The 16,043-nt window shown below is 40.5% G+C and overlaps 3 protein-coding genes across 7 annotated transcripts in view; all 3 read left to right on the top strand.

Annotated features, from left to right (window-relative positions):
* Window positions 1-16,043, top strand: part of LOC114647606 (zona pellucida sperm-binding protein 3-like) — a 53,175-nt gene that overhangs the window by 20,193 nt on the left and 16,939 nt on the right. The window contains exons 6-9 of one of the 5 annotated variants that reach the window (XM_051925310.1): window positions 3,716-3,807; window positions 3,881-3,996; window positions 4,071-4,200; window positions 4,362-4,460. The exons of 3 other annotated variants lie outside the window; for them this stretch is intronic. In XM_051925310.1, the coding sequence (XP_051781270.1) occupies window positions 3,716-3,807; window positions 3,881-3,996; window positions 4,071-4,156 (294 nt within the window). In that variant the 3' untranslated portion in view covers window positions 4,157-4,200; window positions 4,362-4,460. Of the gene's footprint in view, window positions 1-3,715; window positions 3,808-3,880; window positions 3,997-4,070; window positions 4,201-4,361; window positions 4,461-16,043 lie in introns of those variants that run through there. One more of the 5 variants, XM_051925309.1, reaches the window with a different exon arrangement.
* LOC127527233 (zona pellucida sperm-binding protein 3-like) lies at window positions 1,778-3,130 on the top strand. The gene is made up of 3 exons (XM_051925321.1): window positions 1,778-2,137; window positions 2,703-2,821; window positions 3,029-3,130. The coding sequence occupies exons 1-2, from the start codon at window positions 1,778-1,780 to the stop codon at window positions 2,778-2,780; spliced, it is 438 nt and encodes a 145-aa protein (XP_051781281.1). The 3' UTR covers window positions 2,781-2,821; window positions 3,029-3,130.
* LOC114648946 (zona pellucida sperm-binding protein 3-like) overlaps window positions 9,505-16,043 on the top strand; it is an 86,334-nt gene continuing 79,795 nt past the window's right edge. The window contains exon 1 of the mRNA XM_051925315.1: window positions 9,505-9,685. The gene's annotated coding sequence lies outside the window, so the exon portion shown is untranslated. The remainder of the gene's footprint in view (window positions 9,686-16,043) is intronic.

Raw genomic sequence — 16,043 nt, 5'->3', positions numbered from 1 at the left:
GAAAGTCATGAAAAATCTGCATGTCTATGAATAGAATTAATGTCTACAACATGGTGTGTTTTCCGTTTTTAAGTCTGATCTTTCCACTACAATGCCTCCTTCTCCAATCTGCAAAAAAATGGACAGAGTTGGGTCCCCAATTTTAAAGAGTCCACTGCATGTTCCTTCAGTTTGTCTTTATGTGGAAGTAAGGGCCAGCATTAACATACAGTTAGATAATAACAATAATAATAATACATCTTATTTATATAGTGCCTTTCCCATGCTCAAGGCACTTACAGAATATAATAAAGAACGGCAGGGTATACAGTATATAGCATTGTACAAACCAGATAAATAAGTAAAGAAGATTACGACAGTGAATTCAGAAAAAAAAAACAAAACAGACATCATTGATGGTCTCGCACACACACACACAGGTTACATGAGCATCTTAACAGAGAAGTAAACTGAGAGAAGGGTAATAAAGTCAAGTAGAGCTAAAAGCCTTCCTGAACAGATGAGTTTTGAGTTGTTTTTTAAAAGAATTCATGGAGTCAGCTGACCTGATTAATTTTGGTAGGTCATTCCAGAGTCTGGGCGCTATACAACTGAAGGCCCTGTCACCCATGGAGTGTAGATTAGTGTGGGGTACAACAAGATTACCAGAATCAGAGGGCCTTAGTGGGCGGGCAGGCACATAGTGAAGGAGAAGGTATATAGATAGATCCATCATTCTGTGCCTCATGTTATCTCTGCCTGGTGAGTGCGAGCAAGTATGGGGATTTACAATATCTTTTTAGGGCTGCAATTTTAAACAGCACACGTCGGACAGAGTGTGTGACCCTCTCCACTAGATACAGTTGTGAAATCAACCACAGTAAGTTGTTTATTGACAAATAGCGACCTGAAGATGACTCCCAGACAAGTTACATACCTCTTTGTAGTATTTTCACCAGTGTAAAATATTCAACAAAAGATAATTTCTGCATACCAGCTGTCATTAGTAAACTTCCAAATTTCTTAGCAATAAACAGACTTGAAATGCTACCAAGTGGACTCTGCATTGACGCTATGCATACCAACAAGTAATCAAAAAATTCCTGGACATTACCAAAGTTTTCAATGAAAAATACATTTCCAAAATACATGCTTTAATAAAAATTATAAAAAGAAAGAAGTCTCCTACGAGTTAGGACATTGGACCCTCTTCGTTAAACTTCAAAACACCTTATTGATTTAGGCTATAAGGACAAAGAGTTAGGGAAAGAGAGGGAGAGTGTGAAAGTGAAAGGCATGCCTTAATCCTGTCATACGTGAATTAAACAATCATTTGAGGACCCAATCAGTTGTCCTGGGTAATTTTTTCTTCTATGCAATGCCACACAAAATTACTCCCCAGACACTCATTCACTCCTCACCTCTTACTTGCACGTAGCCCTTTTAAGGACACACACAACCAATGCGAATGTTTATTCACTAGAGCGCACATTCGCTCCACAGATGCAGGTTCCCATAGCAATCAAGGTGTAAAAAGATCATCAGGAGATCACTGCTACTTAACAGTAAACCTTGTGTGGAATTTGTGTGGAAAGCCAAAAAATAAAAACACACTCCCTTCCAGTCGATTTCCACTCGCTCTACTCCTTCGCCACTTTCCCGCTCATCGGCTCTCTTTCCGACAGGTGCGCGCACACGTGCTTCTGAGGCGCGCAGCCGCGGCGCATTACCTGACGGTATAAACAAGCGGGGGTCGCTTTTGAATTCATAGCACTTTCCTGTTTCGGTGGTTTTCAGCATGAGGAGTAAGGGTGTGCGCCAGTTGCTGCTTGCCGTTGGGCTACTTAATTTGTATTTCTATGATGTTTCTGCTGCTTTCAATTCCAAGAGGTTTCGACTTCAGTCGAAAGCACCTAAGGCTGTAGTTATACAGAGTGAGGGCTTGGCGCAGCAAAGAGCGGGGTCTCCCCAATCGGTGTCGGCGCAATGTACAGAGACGGAGGTAATCGTGAGCATCAGTTCTGATCTGTTTGGTATTCGGCATCCTATCCAGCCGTCCGACTTGACATTAGGAGGGTGTGGCGTGACCAGCCAAGTGTCCGCGCCTCCTACCTTCGTGATCGAAGCACCGCTGCAAGGATGTGGCAGTAACGTTATGGTGAGCATTCGGATTAATAATTAACGAATTTAAATAAGTTTAGTATCGTTTCATGTGAAATGAGCCAACTAGAATTGCATGTTAAATAAGGTTTTTTTTTGGCTAATTAAAAACCCTATTTAATGTAATATGAACTGCTGTTTCTGGATTTAACCTGCGGTTATGCTATGTAATTTTAATGTCCCCAGAAAGGGATTAACCATTGCACTAGCTCCTGATGTAATGACAATCTTGCACTAACAATCCATTTCACTCCAATAAAGCCTGACACCTAGGCCTGTCCTCCTTTCAGGCAATGATCTGGGAATAAATCCCTGCTGGATCAATGCACCATCTGGTTGTGTGAGAGTCAATTAATTTCTTTGAGCAGGAGATGCATCACACTCGGACCAGATTACAAGGGTGAACCAACCCAGTACTTAAGGTTGCTTACCAGCAACAAACAAAGTGTATCTTTATTTTGTGGTGTAAAGACCCCATAGACCCCTGGGTGACTTGGCTTAACAGAGCAGTTCAAATGACCAAGATTATACATGATTTACCATGCTTCTTGTTGCTTTTCTAGATGCTTCCTGATGAAATAGTGTACAACTTCACTCTTGAGTATAATCCCTCCTTGATTCCTGGTATTCCCATTATGTGAACCAACCCAGCTGTAGTGCAGATTGAATGCCATTATCCCAGGTGAGATATTTGAATTCCTGCTTCCTGGAACATCTTAACCTGGTAAGACTCCATTGCAGAACATTACTTTGTACTAGAGTACTTTTATTCAAGTGTGAATGCCTAAAATTCAGTTTTAAGGTGTTTGTCTGGTACTGCCGAGCTATTATTTATAATCCCTTGGTTAAAGCAGGCCTGCTTTTTTCCAACTGATTGCCTCCCTGCTAGGAATCACAATGTCGGTAGTAATGCTTTGAATCCCACTTGGGTTCCCTATACCTCCAACCATATCTGCTGAAGATATTCTGGGATTCTCTCTGGATATAATGAACAGTAAGGCAGTTGTATTGCATGAAATTTTCCAACTTTTAGTTCAATGTCTGTAGGGCTACCTTGATTGGAGTAGAGCATTGCTATCTTCCCAGGTGACTGGAGTGGGCCAAGTTCCTCCAACACCTTCTACCTAGGTGACCTCATTAACCTTCAGGCATCAGTAGACAACACTAACCATGTGCCTCTGCGTATCTTTGTGGACAACTGTGTGGCTTCTCCTGCTTCAGATGGTTCTACCCCAACATATGCATTCATTGGCAACCATGGGTGAGGGATGTAGACATGTTACTTTGTGGACCCCCTATTGAGACAGATGATCCTCTTGTAACTCTAATCTGTGTTTTACAGGTGCTTTACTGACAGTAAACTGACCAACTCCAGTTCCCAGTTCATAACTCCCAGAGTTAATGGCTCTGTCCTTCAGTTTGAACTTGATGCTTTCAGGTTCTATGGTGTGGCTACAAGCTCAGTAAGTCTAATCAATGTTGCAGAGATGATAAAGAAACCTCTGTTTAGTGTGTGTGGACCCAAAAAATGAGTGCATGCTGCATCTATCAAGGTTGGGTTCTCTTCTGATTTCAGATCTTCATTACCTGTAGTCTGAAGGGGACATTGGCTACTCTGATCATTAACTCCTTGAATAAGGCCTGCTCTTACATATCTGGATTGAGCCAGTAAGTTCTGCAGGGTTAACTAGTCTAGAGCCATAATAGCACTCTAGGTTCTGATGGATATGCTTTCCTTAAGATGGACCTCTGTAGATGGCAGTGACTGGGCATGTAGCTGCTGTGATATCAACTGTCTTGCTGGTCTCCCGGGAAGGAAGAGAGCAGAGAAGCATAAACAAAGACCAAGGAGGAGTGGTAGGTGTCTACTGGGATTGGTCTATGGAGAAGGTCCATTTTGTGTGGAAAGCTTAAAGCCTTCCTCTCTCTAGCCCTACCCATCCATGATAAATGGGAGAAGACACTTGTTGTGGGGCACCCTATTTCTGAAAGGGAAACCAAAGCCTGTGATGTCTGAACAACATGCAGCTAATGAAGAGCAACCATATGAGATCCTCACAGGTGAATGAGAAGTGGAGTAGGTGGTATTTGTGCCTTTTTTGGTGATGGTTCAGAAATGCTCTTGGTTGTACACTGTTTAATGACCTTAGTTTTAGATGCTAAACGCAAACTGCCAACAGGAGCATTGGCTAACTGTTGCTCATGGCCCTTTTCTTTAACAGGTTCCTCTGTTCTGGTGCTTGGTTCTGTGGTGGGTTTATTGGCAATGGCATGTTCAGTTTTCCTTGGTTTCTTCTTGTTCCAGAAATATACCTTGTAATTAAACTTGCTGAAATATATTTGTTGTGTGGATTTATTCCCTGTGGAAGATTTGTTTTTTTGGGGGGGAGGGAGATGAGGTTAAGTATTGAACCTTGCACACAGCAAGCATGTTTCATTCTTGTTTAGGATTTTTCTAAAATAACTACTTTCATGCAACCTTCGTGAAGGATGTTATTCAGAAAATGGAAAATCTGTGACAAATGGCCTTCTCGGACATGAATATTACAAAGTTTATTCCTATCCTACTTAGGTTTTCTGGATTCCCCTGGACCGAGGTGTGCTATCACAGGGCAAGCACACTCACTCCCTCCTAGTATGAGCCTCCCCAACTACTTCCCCTTTTTCAGATTTCACTCATCTTTAAGATGCCGGCTTAACAAAGCCCTAGATCAGGGGTGCTGTAAATCAATTGACCCTTGCACTTGAGAAGCAAGCTTCCTGTGATTACCTCTTTAAATATGGTGGCTAATTTCTCTGCCTCTGACAGAAGTGCAACATGGAAATAGTCAGTGCTGTTGAAGTTAATTAATGCTGAACTCCAACTCTCTGTGCTTCATGAAGAGGTGGAGCAAAAATCAAGTGCAAGGTTCCCAAGTAGTTACTCTTTTGTTCACAAGTGCTCATTCCCATGGTCTTGCTACACTCCATAGTACTTGTACAGGAGTATACAATAGAACTTTATTCAAGGTGCTTTTTAGAGATATTTGATAAGTGTGGCTTAAAAAATAATTGTAAAGAGATCCCTGCTTTTGGACGAAAACACCAAGCTGTTTGCAGCCATACTCCAGTCAACTGGAAATAGTCTGTAAGGTGATGTGGGAGAAAACCTACCCAAAGGAAGTCTTGTTGGACAAATCAAGATTACACTGATATAAAAACCAAAGTGCTCATGGACCAAAAACAACATTCCCTTATATTGTATAGCCATGGTATGGAGAATATTGGGCAGTTTGGTAAAGCTGAACTAAAAATGAAGAACTGCACATCAAAGTAAGAGTGACAGTACCCTCAAAAAGTTTAAGAGAAGTCTATCAAACCTGTGGAGGATCAATAGTAGAATATAAAAATGCAGTTAACCGCCATCCAAGAAGTGTCAACTAGTTGGCACTAAAATTCGAAAAGGAATTGATAAAATTATTCCTAACCAGTGAAAAAACAAAGACGTAATGAACAATGTGTCCAAAATAGCTGCAGGTTTGTTTGCTTTTCTTGGCTATGTATATCTGAAGTATAATAGCTGTGTTTCACATAATTTACATATAGTACATATCCTCTTCCAATAACTTAAAAATCCTTTAATCTGAAGCACATCACCTTATTTGTGTAAAAATATAACACATACAGGCCTGCATAATTGATTTAATGAGCAGATACAAAAATAAATTTCACTATGATTAGCACAAAACCCATGCAATCTGTTAATAAAGTTTAGCAACCATTATCCATTTTTAATGGATATAGAGCAATATAATGAATAAAGGCAAGACCACCAAAAAATATTACAGGAGGGATAAAGAAAATTAAATTGTCCTCAGATTTCACTGGCTGTTTGGTGGTTCTTTAAGCAATGTATTAATCTAGTACAGCACAGGCAAAGACTAATTATGGCTAACAACCACAAACATCCAGTAATTCATTTTAAAAATGGCCAAGAAATAATGGTAAAAAAAGGAAAATGAAGGGACTAAAATGGGCAATGAAGAGCATGTTGTAGAAACCAGGTAAGGGAAGAAGAACCAAAAATAGTAAACAAAACCAGAGGCACACTCAAAAGAGCCATTATAAGAGGTTTATATTCATTTATTTTTCACTAATACTGAGGAATGTATTTGTATATCATCAGTCTTGAGCAAATATCAGGATACTTTCATTGTTTTAATGAGACATGTACCTCACTTTACCATCTTTATCTCCAAAAACACTTTCCCTTTCTTTTTAGTTTGCACATGTCTACCTGCAGAACACTCTGCCTACTATAAACATTTCAACATAATATTCATATGACCAAACACTACAATAAAATTCAATTAAACATCTTATATAGGCACCAGCATGATGACACAGTAGATGATGTGGCCTTCCAGTCACATAGCTGTCAACAAACACAAATAAGATCTCTGCCTCCTTGAATTTATAACAAAATGGTAGAACACAAACAAAAAAAAAATACAAAAAAATGCAATTTACCTGCTATTAAGGTGAGAAGTGTGGTGACTCTGTGACTCACCTAGACACTGAAGGTAAAGAGAGGATCAGTAACAGCTAATCAGAAATTTCCAGCACTTTCTGCAGCCTTAGTTAATAGCAATAAGGTGACCACAATCAAAAATTGCTGACCAACATTGTGGTAACATCTGTTACTTGTTCAGTTTTTCCCTATGTTGCTCACAGTCAGTCATGAACTCATGACGTTTGTTTTTGTTATTGGACAACAATTTTTGAGGTCATGATTTTTAGTTTGAAAAACATAGGGTGGATTTTTTTGATTATCAAATTAGCCTTAACGTGTAGTTAATTTTAGGACCCCTTACATAAAATAGGCAATTTTTTTCCACTTTAGGTAAAACAAGTAATAGGAGTAACATATATTGTATATTCTTATGAAACTTGTCTTTGCACTTGTGGGCTAACAGTACTGGTGGCGGCCGTTGGTAACCCAGGCCTTGACTGAACAGGGTATGGAAATCTGTATTGTTGTCTTCAAATTGATTTGGCAAAATTTTACAATGGATGTCCTTCCTAACGTAACCCTCCCCAAATGGGGATTATGACTGGCATGAAGAAACACACTTGTTTGTGCATCCCCTGTGGCTGGGTTAAAAGTGCAAAAAAATTAAAAATGAATATGTAAAATATAACTGCATGTAAAGATCACAGAAAAAGCAGTGCATATAATGAAAAAATAGTGCATTTAATGAACATTGGAAAATAAGTGCATAAAATTGTATAAAAATCACAAAATATTATTACATAAAAATAAAAGTGCATTAATCAGCCTGTGATATGCGCCAGCCACTTCACATCTCTGCCGCTTGCATATGTCGATTTCCCTTTCACTAAACAACAAATATTTTAATTCTCACGGGTACGCCTCTTCATTAACACTACTTTTCCCTGATGGTAACACGAATTAGATGATCTACAAGATTCCGACTTAAAGTTTAAATCCAAACAATATATTTGATCTCTTTTCGCTGTTCCGTTATTTCACGGAGTAATAATTTCTGTTTGCTTGCGCTAATGCGATCTTTGCTATCATTTTTTTGAGACTTTCGAATTTCAGTACTTTCATTATCTCTAACGACCAAGGGGTCGCCCACGTAACACCTGGCTGCGGCAGATAGAGGGTGGGACTGGACCGCGTGTCTGCCAGGGGGGTTGCAAACCGGGATCCCGAGTTGTTTCGTTGTGTAGTGGGTGCGGCAACGCACTGTACCAGTGCATGCTCCCCGACTTGACTTTACTTGACTTGATTATCTCTAACCTGCTCTGCATGTGTATCGCGCCATAATAAATAGATACCAGTATTATCAGTATATTTCTTCTGTTGGGCTTTAATCAAAACAAGAAAGCACTTGTTGAAACAAACATAATTTTATTTAACAACTGAAACCTGCCAAATGAGAAATAAATGTATCTGTAATAATATTAAGTGTGAATAATCTGGGTAGTACTAAGCACATTTGGAAATGAGATGCTGACAATCGTTTGTCTTTACGCAATAAAAGACTGATAACCTTAATCATTTAAAAATGAATACTGTCAAGAAACAAAAATAAGGAAACATTCTGATTATTCAAGTCTATTTTATTTTCAGTAGGTAACGTTTTTTCCAAATAATAAAACCTATTCTCAGAGTAACATTTGATTCTCTAAGTCTATATAATATATCTGATATCTCAGAAATATAATGAGACAAACTTAGTAAAAACTAAACACTTAACATTCATGATACAAATATGACAGAAATCAGATAATGACGTTAATTTTATCACACAACAACACATCATATACAAAAAGCGGTGGGAAAGCTCACTGAAGCTGAATTTGAAGAACGTCCATAAGTGCTTTGAACTGAAAGTGTGCCATTCGACTTCGGCTGTGCTATAAAGTTCACGAGGATCGTAATATTTACCTTTGGGACGTCACTCCGTTCTTCTATAATATTCTACTTACAGTAGCTGTATGAGAACTGAGATGAATAAAAAGACGAAATCTGGTAAATTAAAAAAAAAATCTGGTCCACTTTGTGTTCAGATGGATTCAGGTTGGGTGACCAGGCAGGCAATCAGAAATGCCCAAGTTCACAATTGTGTCTTTAGTCATTAGTTGTTACTTTTATTATAAAAGAAGGGATATTGTACTGTATAGGCTTGTGAACAGGTTAGAGAAAGAAAAAAATTAAAATCTTTAATTCATTCATTCATTTGTATGTTTATTTGTTTTTCATTACCATCTATGCAGTTTAGATATTGGTCCACATTGAAAATTTGAAGATTTCTACAAATCAACGCCTTTACTTTTTAAACCTCTAACGTTAATAACGCACACCACCTCAAGTTGTCGTTTTATAAGTCGTTTAGTTCTTGAAAGATAATTGAGATCCATTGTATTAATAGAAAGCAAACAGCACAATTACTTAATAATAAACCTACAGGAAGAAGAATTTGTGAGGAACGTCCCAAAATTAAAAGACTCCTCTCTTCCAGTCAACTTCTACTCTGCCTGACTCCTTCGCCAGTTTCCCGCTCATCAGCGCTCTTTCCAACAGGTGCGCGCACACGTGCTTCTGAGGCGCGCAGCCGCGGCACTGACGGTATAAAACGACTGGGGTTCGCTGTTGATTTCATAGCATTTCGATGTTTCGGGGGGTTTAATTATGGTGTGTAAGGTTGTACGAACAGTGCTACTTGCTGTTGGGCTTCTTAACTTGTATTTCTATGATGTTTCTGTTGGTTTTGGCTTCAAGAGGTTTAGGCATCCTTCGAAAGCACATAAGGCTGTAGTTATACAGAGTGAGGGCTGGGCGCAGCAAAGAGCGGGGTCGGCGCAATGTACAGAGACGGAGGTAATCGTGAGCATCAGTTCTGATCTGTTTGGTATTCGGCATCCTATCCAGCCGTCCGACTTGACATTAGGAGGGTGTGGCGTGACCAGCCAAGTGTCCGCGCCTCCTACCTTCGTGATCGAAGCACCGCTGCAGGGATGCAACATTAACGTTACGGTGAGAATTTGAACTAATAATGGGGGAGTATATTCTCTATTTTCTATGATATGATTCCTCTGCAACTGCTGTTTGGATTTAATTTTGCAGTTGTATATATTACATAAACTTAGCATACATATACAGATATGTAATTTAAGATTATTGCCTGGAAGTCATTCCTGAATAATCCCTTTCTTGGGATGAATCCATCAGGGAGTGGGCTCAGTGGCCTATGAGTTTTACGCAGTGTGTGGTTCCCCCTGGGTTACATTAAGAGCTGTTCACACTAAATTACAAGGTGTCTTCTATATTGGAACAAGTAAACCTGGGGCCTGTGGGGGTTTTGACCAGTAGCAAACCAAGATTAAATGATTAAGGAATTTTTTTTCCCCTCTAGATGCTTGCTGACGAAAGTGTACAACTTCACCCTTGAGTACAACCCTTCCTCAATTCCTGGTATTCCCATTATGCGAACCAACCCAGCTGTAGTGCAGATTGAATGCCATTATCCTAGGTGAGATGTTTGAATTGGGACCTGTTTGCCGAAATCTCGGGGGGGGGGGGGGGGGGGTTGGAGAAGAGGAGTGTTGTGGAATGGAACCTTACCAAATTATTTAAAGCACTTAAGGTGTCTGCATTTCTGGCATTTGTACTAGAGCTGAATAATGCCCAACAGCCATTTTATGACCACTTGGTTAAAGCAGACCTGCTTGCCTCCCTGCTAGGAATCCCAACATCCGCAGTAATGCTTTGAATCCTACTTGGGTCCCCTATATCTCTACCATATCTGCTGAAGATATTCTGGGATTCTCTCTGGATATAATGAACAGTAAGGCTGTTGCATGAAATTTTCTAGCTTGTGTTTTAGTGCAGTCTGTCAAGGTAGTCCTTCTGTTCCATTTATGTAGGGCTAAGGTATTGCTATCTCCACAGGTGACTGGAGTGGTCCAAGTTCCACAAACACCTTCTACCTAGATGACCTCATTAACCTTCAGGCATCGGTAGACAACACTAACCATGTGCCTCTGCGTATCTTTGTGGACAACTGCATAGCTACTCCTGCTTCAGATGGTTCTGCCCCAACATACACATTCATTGGCAACCATGGAAGTAGTACATACAGAAAGCAACTGTCAAAGGAGGTGTTAGATTGATTTATGACTTTAAGCCCTGCCCCCAAATATGAAAATATGATTTATGAAAATTTATGAAAATATGGATTACGTTAATATGATAAGCTATGATATTGACTCATCGCTCTAAGTTCATGACACACATCATTTTAGTTATGGCTAAGCAGGAAAGATAAGATATACAATTATCTAGCTGAACCTTTCTAAAAACTATATTCAGTCCCCGCTCTAAGTTATAAGCTCAAGACACGCCGCTTCATTTTATAAACACTAAATTCAAAACTAATATTAAGTAATAAACACTTATCTTTCCAGCACTTTCTAAAATGTTGCTTCATATTAAGAAATACACACGGATCTTGCTTGCATTCCCACGCATGGACGTGACTTTCTAAAAATGAAATATACACTTATCCTAATCGCAAGACAAAGCTGCGTGAGTGTTAAATTTTCAGCTGTTGAAACAGTCGATGGGTAAAGCGAGACCCAGGAAGCCCCCACCACCAAGCAGCCCCGCTAGCAAATGTTGGGAAAAGATACTGTAGTGTTAAAAGGAAGTACCCCGCCATGCGGTACTTTGCTGGGACAAGCCAGTGCCTTTCTGATTAAATGATAATGCTTACCTGCTGTTTTAAGCCTTATCAATAAGATTCAGACGTTGCAATCCGACATATAGTCGCCAAGCCGAATGCATTCCGTTGTTTGTAACCTAGATTCAAATCTATTCATTACACTTTGTTTTAAATACCTTCCCATTAGAAATCGGGAGCCCTTCTGGTTTTATGATGAGCCCCCCCCCCCCCCCCCCCCCCCCCCGGCATAACTCTAAAAATGCATACCTATTGTTTTAAGCCTTATCAATAAGATTCATAGACGTTGCATTCCGTTGTTTATAACCTAGATTCAAATGTTTTAACAAAAAGATTGCTCAGACCATGGCTCGTTACATCTTGCTGTAAAAAAGGCGACGCCTTTCTGTTTAAATGTTAATATATTTTTATATCATAAGATTCTTACCCCGAATCAAAACAATTAAGAAAATATACACTCCTCCTGATTTTTACTAAAATTCTTAACACGCTTTTCAGCACTGGCTCTGCGAATTTAATCACAAGACTGTTCTTAGACCGTAGGAATGTAAAGTCTTTTGTGACCTTTATGGCTTTTTAAAAAAGTTATTAAATATTTTCCACTAACGACTCTCTCTTATATTCACAATGATCTTTTAAAAAAAAGTTGTTTATATTTTAGCCTCGTTTCACATTTAAAATACACGTGGCGTTTAGCGCAACGATCTCTCGGTAAAACATAAAGGGTAATCTTTTTCCTATTTGCTTAGATGTGAACCTTATAGCGGTGAGTGTTTGTTTGAATGAGGCTTATTCCCGCTACCAGGGTCTCCCCGCCCCTTAAAGGAGGAACCTCAACAACTCTGAACCTATGAGCTCTCTCCCAAACGCCCCATGTGTTTCACTCCGCCCTTGCAAGGCGGTACAAAGCCCGATGCGCGGCATAAAGTGTCCCGCTTTGCGGCTATTAACACAATAACTGTTCCAGTAGTCCAAGTTTCTCTGCGAACTTTTTAAAAGGTAGGCGTTTTTCGCTTTTTTCTTCCGCAATGGCTGGCATGGCAAAAAATACTTTTGTGATTGTTGGTAAGTGTAGATTATCGAAATATATTTTTCTGGCCAGCTGAGCCATTTGACTAAAATGAGTTTTTTATTCTTAACTTTCCAAGCCAGTATTTTTTCAATCCTGTAAACGTCTGTGGATCCGACTTTAATTTTCTGTAATTCAGGGTCTTAAGAGGATCCTATAATCTCTTCACCATCGTAGTCTTTCAGTTTGTACACCGCCGGTTCCCTAGGTACAAGTTCAGATACGGTAAAGATTTCATCTGAAAATGTTTGTTCATAACCTTTCTCAAAAGGATGTCTGGTTTTAGACCCCTTAACTGTATCTCCTACTTTGAACTTAAACAATGGCGGACCCGGGGGGCTGGCTACGCCGTATAAGTTTTTGAAAACTTTCCAGGAATTTAACGTGTTAACATCGGAAGGAGCCATTTTTATGCTTCGATGATAACTTTTGTTGTAAGAGTATACTAGATCCTGCAATTTATCGATGTAGGTTCTCATGTTATAAGCACTGAAATATTTCCACATTTTAGTGTGCGGTTAAATATCTCCACCACGGAGGCCTTTAATTCGTTTCCTGTGGTGAAATGTTTTATTCCAATCTTTAACAGCTTTTGAAAATCTCGGTTGAAGAACTTTCCCCTTATCGGTCTGGAGCTTCTTTGGAGTACGCCTGGCACTCGGGTAAGGAAGTGACAAGAGCCTTCCAAGACATTCCGTTTTGTTCTTCAGGGGTCGTACCCAAGCGTACTTAGTACGTCGATACAGGTTAACAAATATTTATAACACAGATTATGCTCTGACACATTTGTCATGTCCGCTAAATCCATTTGCCATTGCGAGTCTATATCAGATACATAAACCTTTTCTCCTAAAATGCCTTCTAGCGGGTTTGTGAATTGTATAAGCATATTGACCGGATAACCAATCCGACACCTGTTGGTCATTACTTTTCTGACCCGAAACCTCGAGCTCTTTTCAAAGAGTCTTTTCCCCCAAAGCTACCAGGATTTGTCGGGTTATAATAAACGTTTTTCAAGTAACCCTCCATCGCCAACGGTGAAAGAAAAATGTCAATGGTTTAAAAATCAAATGAGGCTTTGTTTCAAAACATTATTAAAATTTCAAAATGACAGTATTAAAAAACATGATTAAAATATTTCATAGAACAGGCACATTGAGCTCAGACACTTCGTCTGATTTTTCTAAGTCGTACTCCCCGTAAAACCCCAAAGGTGCATCGGTCATGTTCGGTACAGAAAAATGTCTTTTAGAAAAGGCATCGGCTATTTCACGTATTTTTGAGTAAGAGGGATCGTCCATGTTGTGAAAGGCTTGTACAATAGCTTCGCTAATAGAATGTTCATTTTCCAGTTCGTCGACAGCATTTTGAACAAATGAATGAACCTTGTGAAAAGGCGGAAAGATGTTGAAGCAACCCAGAGTCTTTATGACCAGGCTTCTGAGCCACGGTTTGCGAAAAACAGTCGGAACCTCTTGAAAGCGGCCAACCCGATAAACGGAGTCAGGCTCAAACAGACACGTATGCTGCGTCTGGCTGGGGTGATCTATGAAACAGCCATGACAGGTGCTTTTTAGGTCCCGATCGACTATGTCCAGCAGAGCCGCAATCAAACTCTTGAACAAACTGACGGGCCCCTGGGTCAAACACTTCGAAAGACTCTGAAACTGGTCAAGGTCCATACCCTCATAATCAGCATCCCGGGACGATGGCTTCCATGCGGACAGAGCAATTACCAGTTCGTCCATGGCCTCTTCTTGCCGCATGGCCTGCACAGCTATCTCCTCAGCGCCCGTTAGGCTCCCCTGAGCATCCTCAGCAGGGACAAAAAGGTCAGGTACTGTATGGTTCTCCAGGAAACTGTCCAGCCAATACATATCATCAGGGGCGGGTAACTGAGGTTCGGGCCAATAGATCTGGTCATTTGAGGGCATCAGAAGATCCGGCCAAGACGGAGGGTCTGAAGGAGAGTTGTTAGGAGCGGAGTACCCTGAGTTGGGTACGATGTTGTCGGGCCAAAACAGACCGTCGCTGGGCGCCGTCTGTTCCATAGACCAACATGCCTGATCAGGAGCATAGCCAGCGGGGTGCTGGTTGTTACCCGACCAAAACATATCGTTGTCTGTCAGCATCTGGTCTGCAGCCGAGTAGCAGGGCTGTAGGTTATTGTCGATCATCATCTCGTCGGGAGTAGAGTAGGCGGTGCTGGCTTGAAGGTTAGCCGGCCAAAACATGTAGTCAGCGGCGGACGGATGTTCCATACCTCCGGAGCTTGGTTCTTCGGAGCGCAGCAAAATGTCGGACTTCTGCCACCTCAGAGGCCGAGAGAACAGGGAGACGACCATCCTAGCTGGCACCAGCTTCGGTAGGGTAAGTAGTTGAAGACATCTCAATAGGGTTTTAGGTTAATGTAGACGATGGAAAAGACCTCTATATTTATCCCCGCTCACTTAGGGGGTGGTTGCCTCGCAGTTTTCTTCCTCCTCCGAGCATGAATCATTCAACATGCTAAACTCCCAATTTTCTTTTAATTCTTTTCATCTGGTCAGACAGTTTTCCTTGATAAATAGCTTCATCAATATTTGGCATAAGAGCTTTAAGAAAAGTCCAGTCTTTTATAGAAAAATTAATTTCACTCACTCGCTCCTTTATCACATTTTCTTTATCTTCCTCCTCTTCGTGACCGGCCTCGTTATATTCGGGAAGGATCGGCTCCTTCTTGGAAACAGCGATCGTGAGCTGTCCCTCAGCATTTCTTTTCACCTCTACCCGGCACAAGCACAGTTAGAATCGTACCAGACAGAGCTAAAGCGTTGTTCCCGTAACGTTCTTCTGGACACCCTATTTGCTTTCAGTTTCTTAGGAGTGTTCACAAGACCGTCCATTCTGTTTGCTTTTGTGTGTCGTGGCGTTTTCACTAAATGACTAGAATTTTATACAAGAACTCTTTCATCTCCTCCCACAGTCGGGGGTGAGAGACACGCCTCACCCCTAACCCTATAGGCGGATAGAGCGATAAAGGCATACCTCGGGGGCGTGAGTATTGTTAATGGGGCGTGATAGGTGTCCAATTTACGATAGACCCACCCTAAAAGGTGTGGTTTAGAGATGATCAATTATGACGGTGGTCCAACCCCCCGGGGCGGGGTATAGTTCATATTTTTATATTTACATTATTTTTATATTTTCATATTTGGGGGTGGGGCTTAGTCATAAATCAATCTAACACCACCTTTGACAGTTGCTTTCTGTATGTACTATTACTGGCATCTGTACATGAACTTCTATTTTAGCAGCATTTTAGCTGAAAATATCAATTGTTTCAACGTTCAAGGCTATTTTTATGAATAATGTTGTATTGCTGTAAATTTATAATGGCACTGAAAACTTACTTTACATAGCGTTAGTATATCTGCATAAGGAACGCTCCCTTTGCGGCAGCACGCATTGTTCCTGATGTCTCCCACACCTTTGTAATGTGAGAAACAGGAACTTCATGATGGCCAGCAAGCTCCAATTTCTGTAGGTGCTTTGTTATTATGGAAGCTGATTTATGTTTTTTTTAGGGTGAGCCAGTATCGCAC

Source organism: Erpetoichthys calabaricus, chromosome 3, assembly GCF_900747795.2.
Source record: "Erpetoichthys calabaricus chromosome 3, fErpCal1.3, whole genome shotgun sequence".
In the NCBI taxonomy this organism is placed as follows: Eukaryota; Metazoa; Chordata; class Cladistia; order Polypteriformes; family Polypteridae; genus Erpetoichthys; species Erpetoichthys calabaricus.
The sequence above is the reverse complement of the archived record's forward strand: the minus strand, read 5'-3'. Positions and strand labels throughout refer to the sequence as shown.

Excerpts from the sequence above, each read along its gene's own strand:
- LOC127527233 (XM_051925321.1), top strand. The coding sequence starts at position 1,778 with ATGAGGAGTAAGGGTGTGCGCCAGTTGCTGCTTGCCGTTGGGCTACTT. Across the intron at positions 2,138-2,702 it reads GATGTGGCAGTAACGTTATG|ATGCTTCCTGATGAAATAGT; the intron begins GTGAGCATTCGG and ends TTGCTTTTCTAG.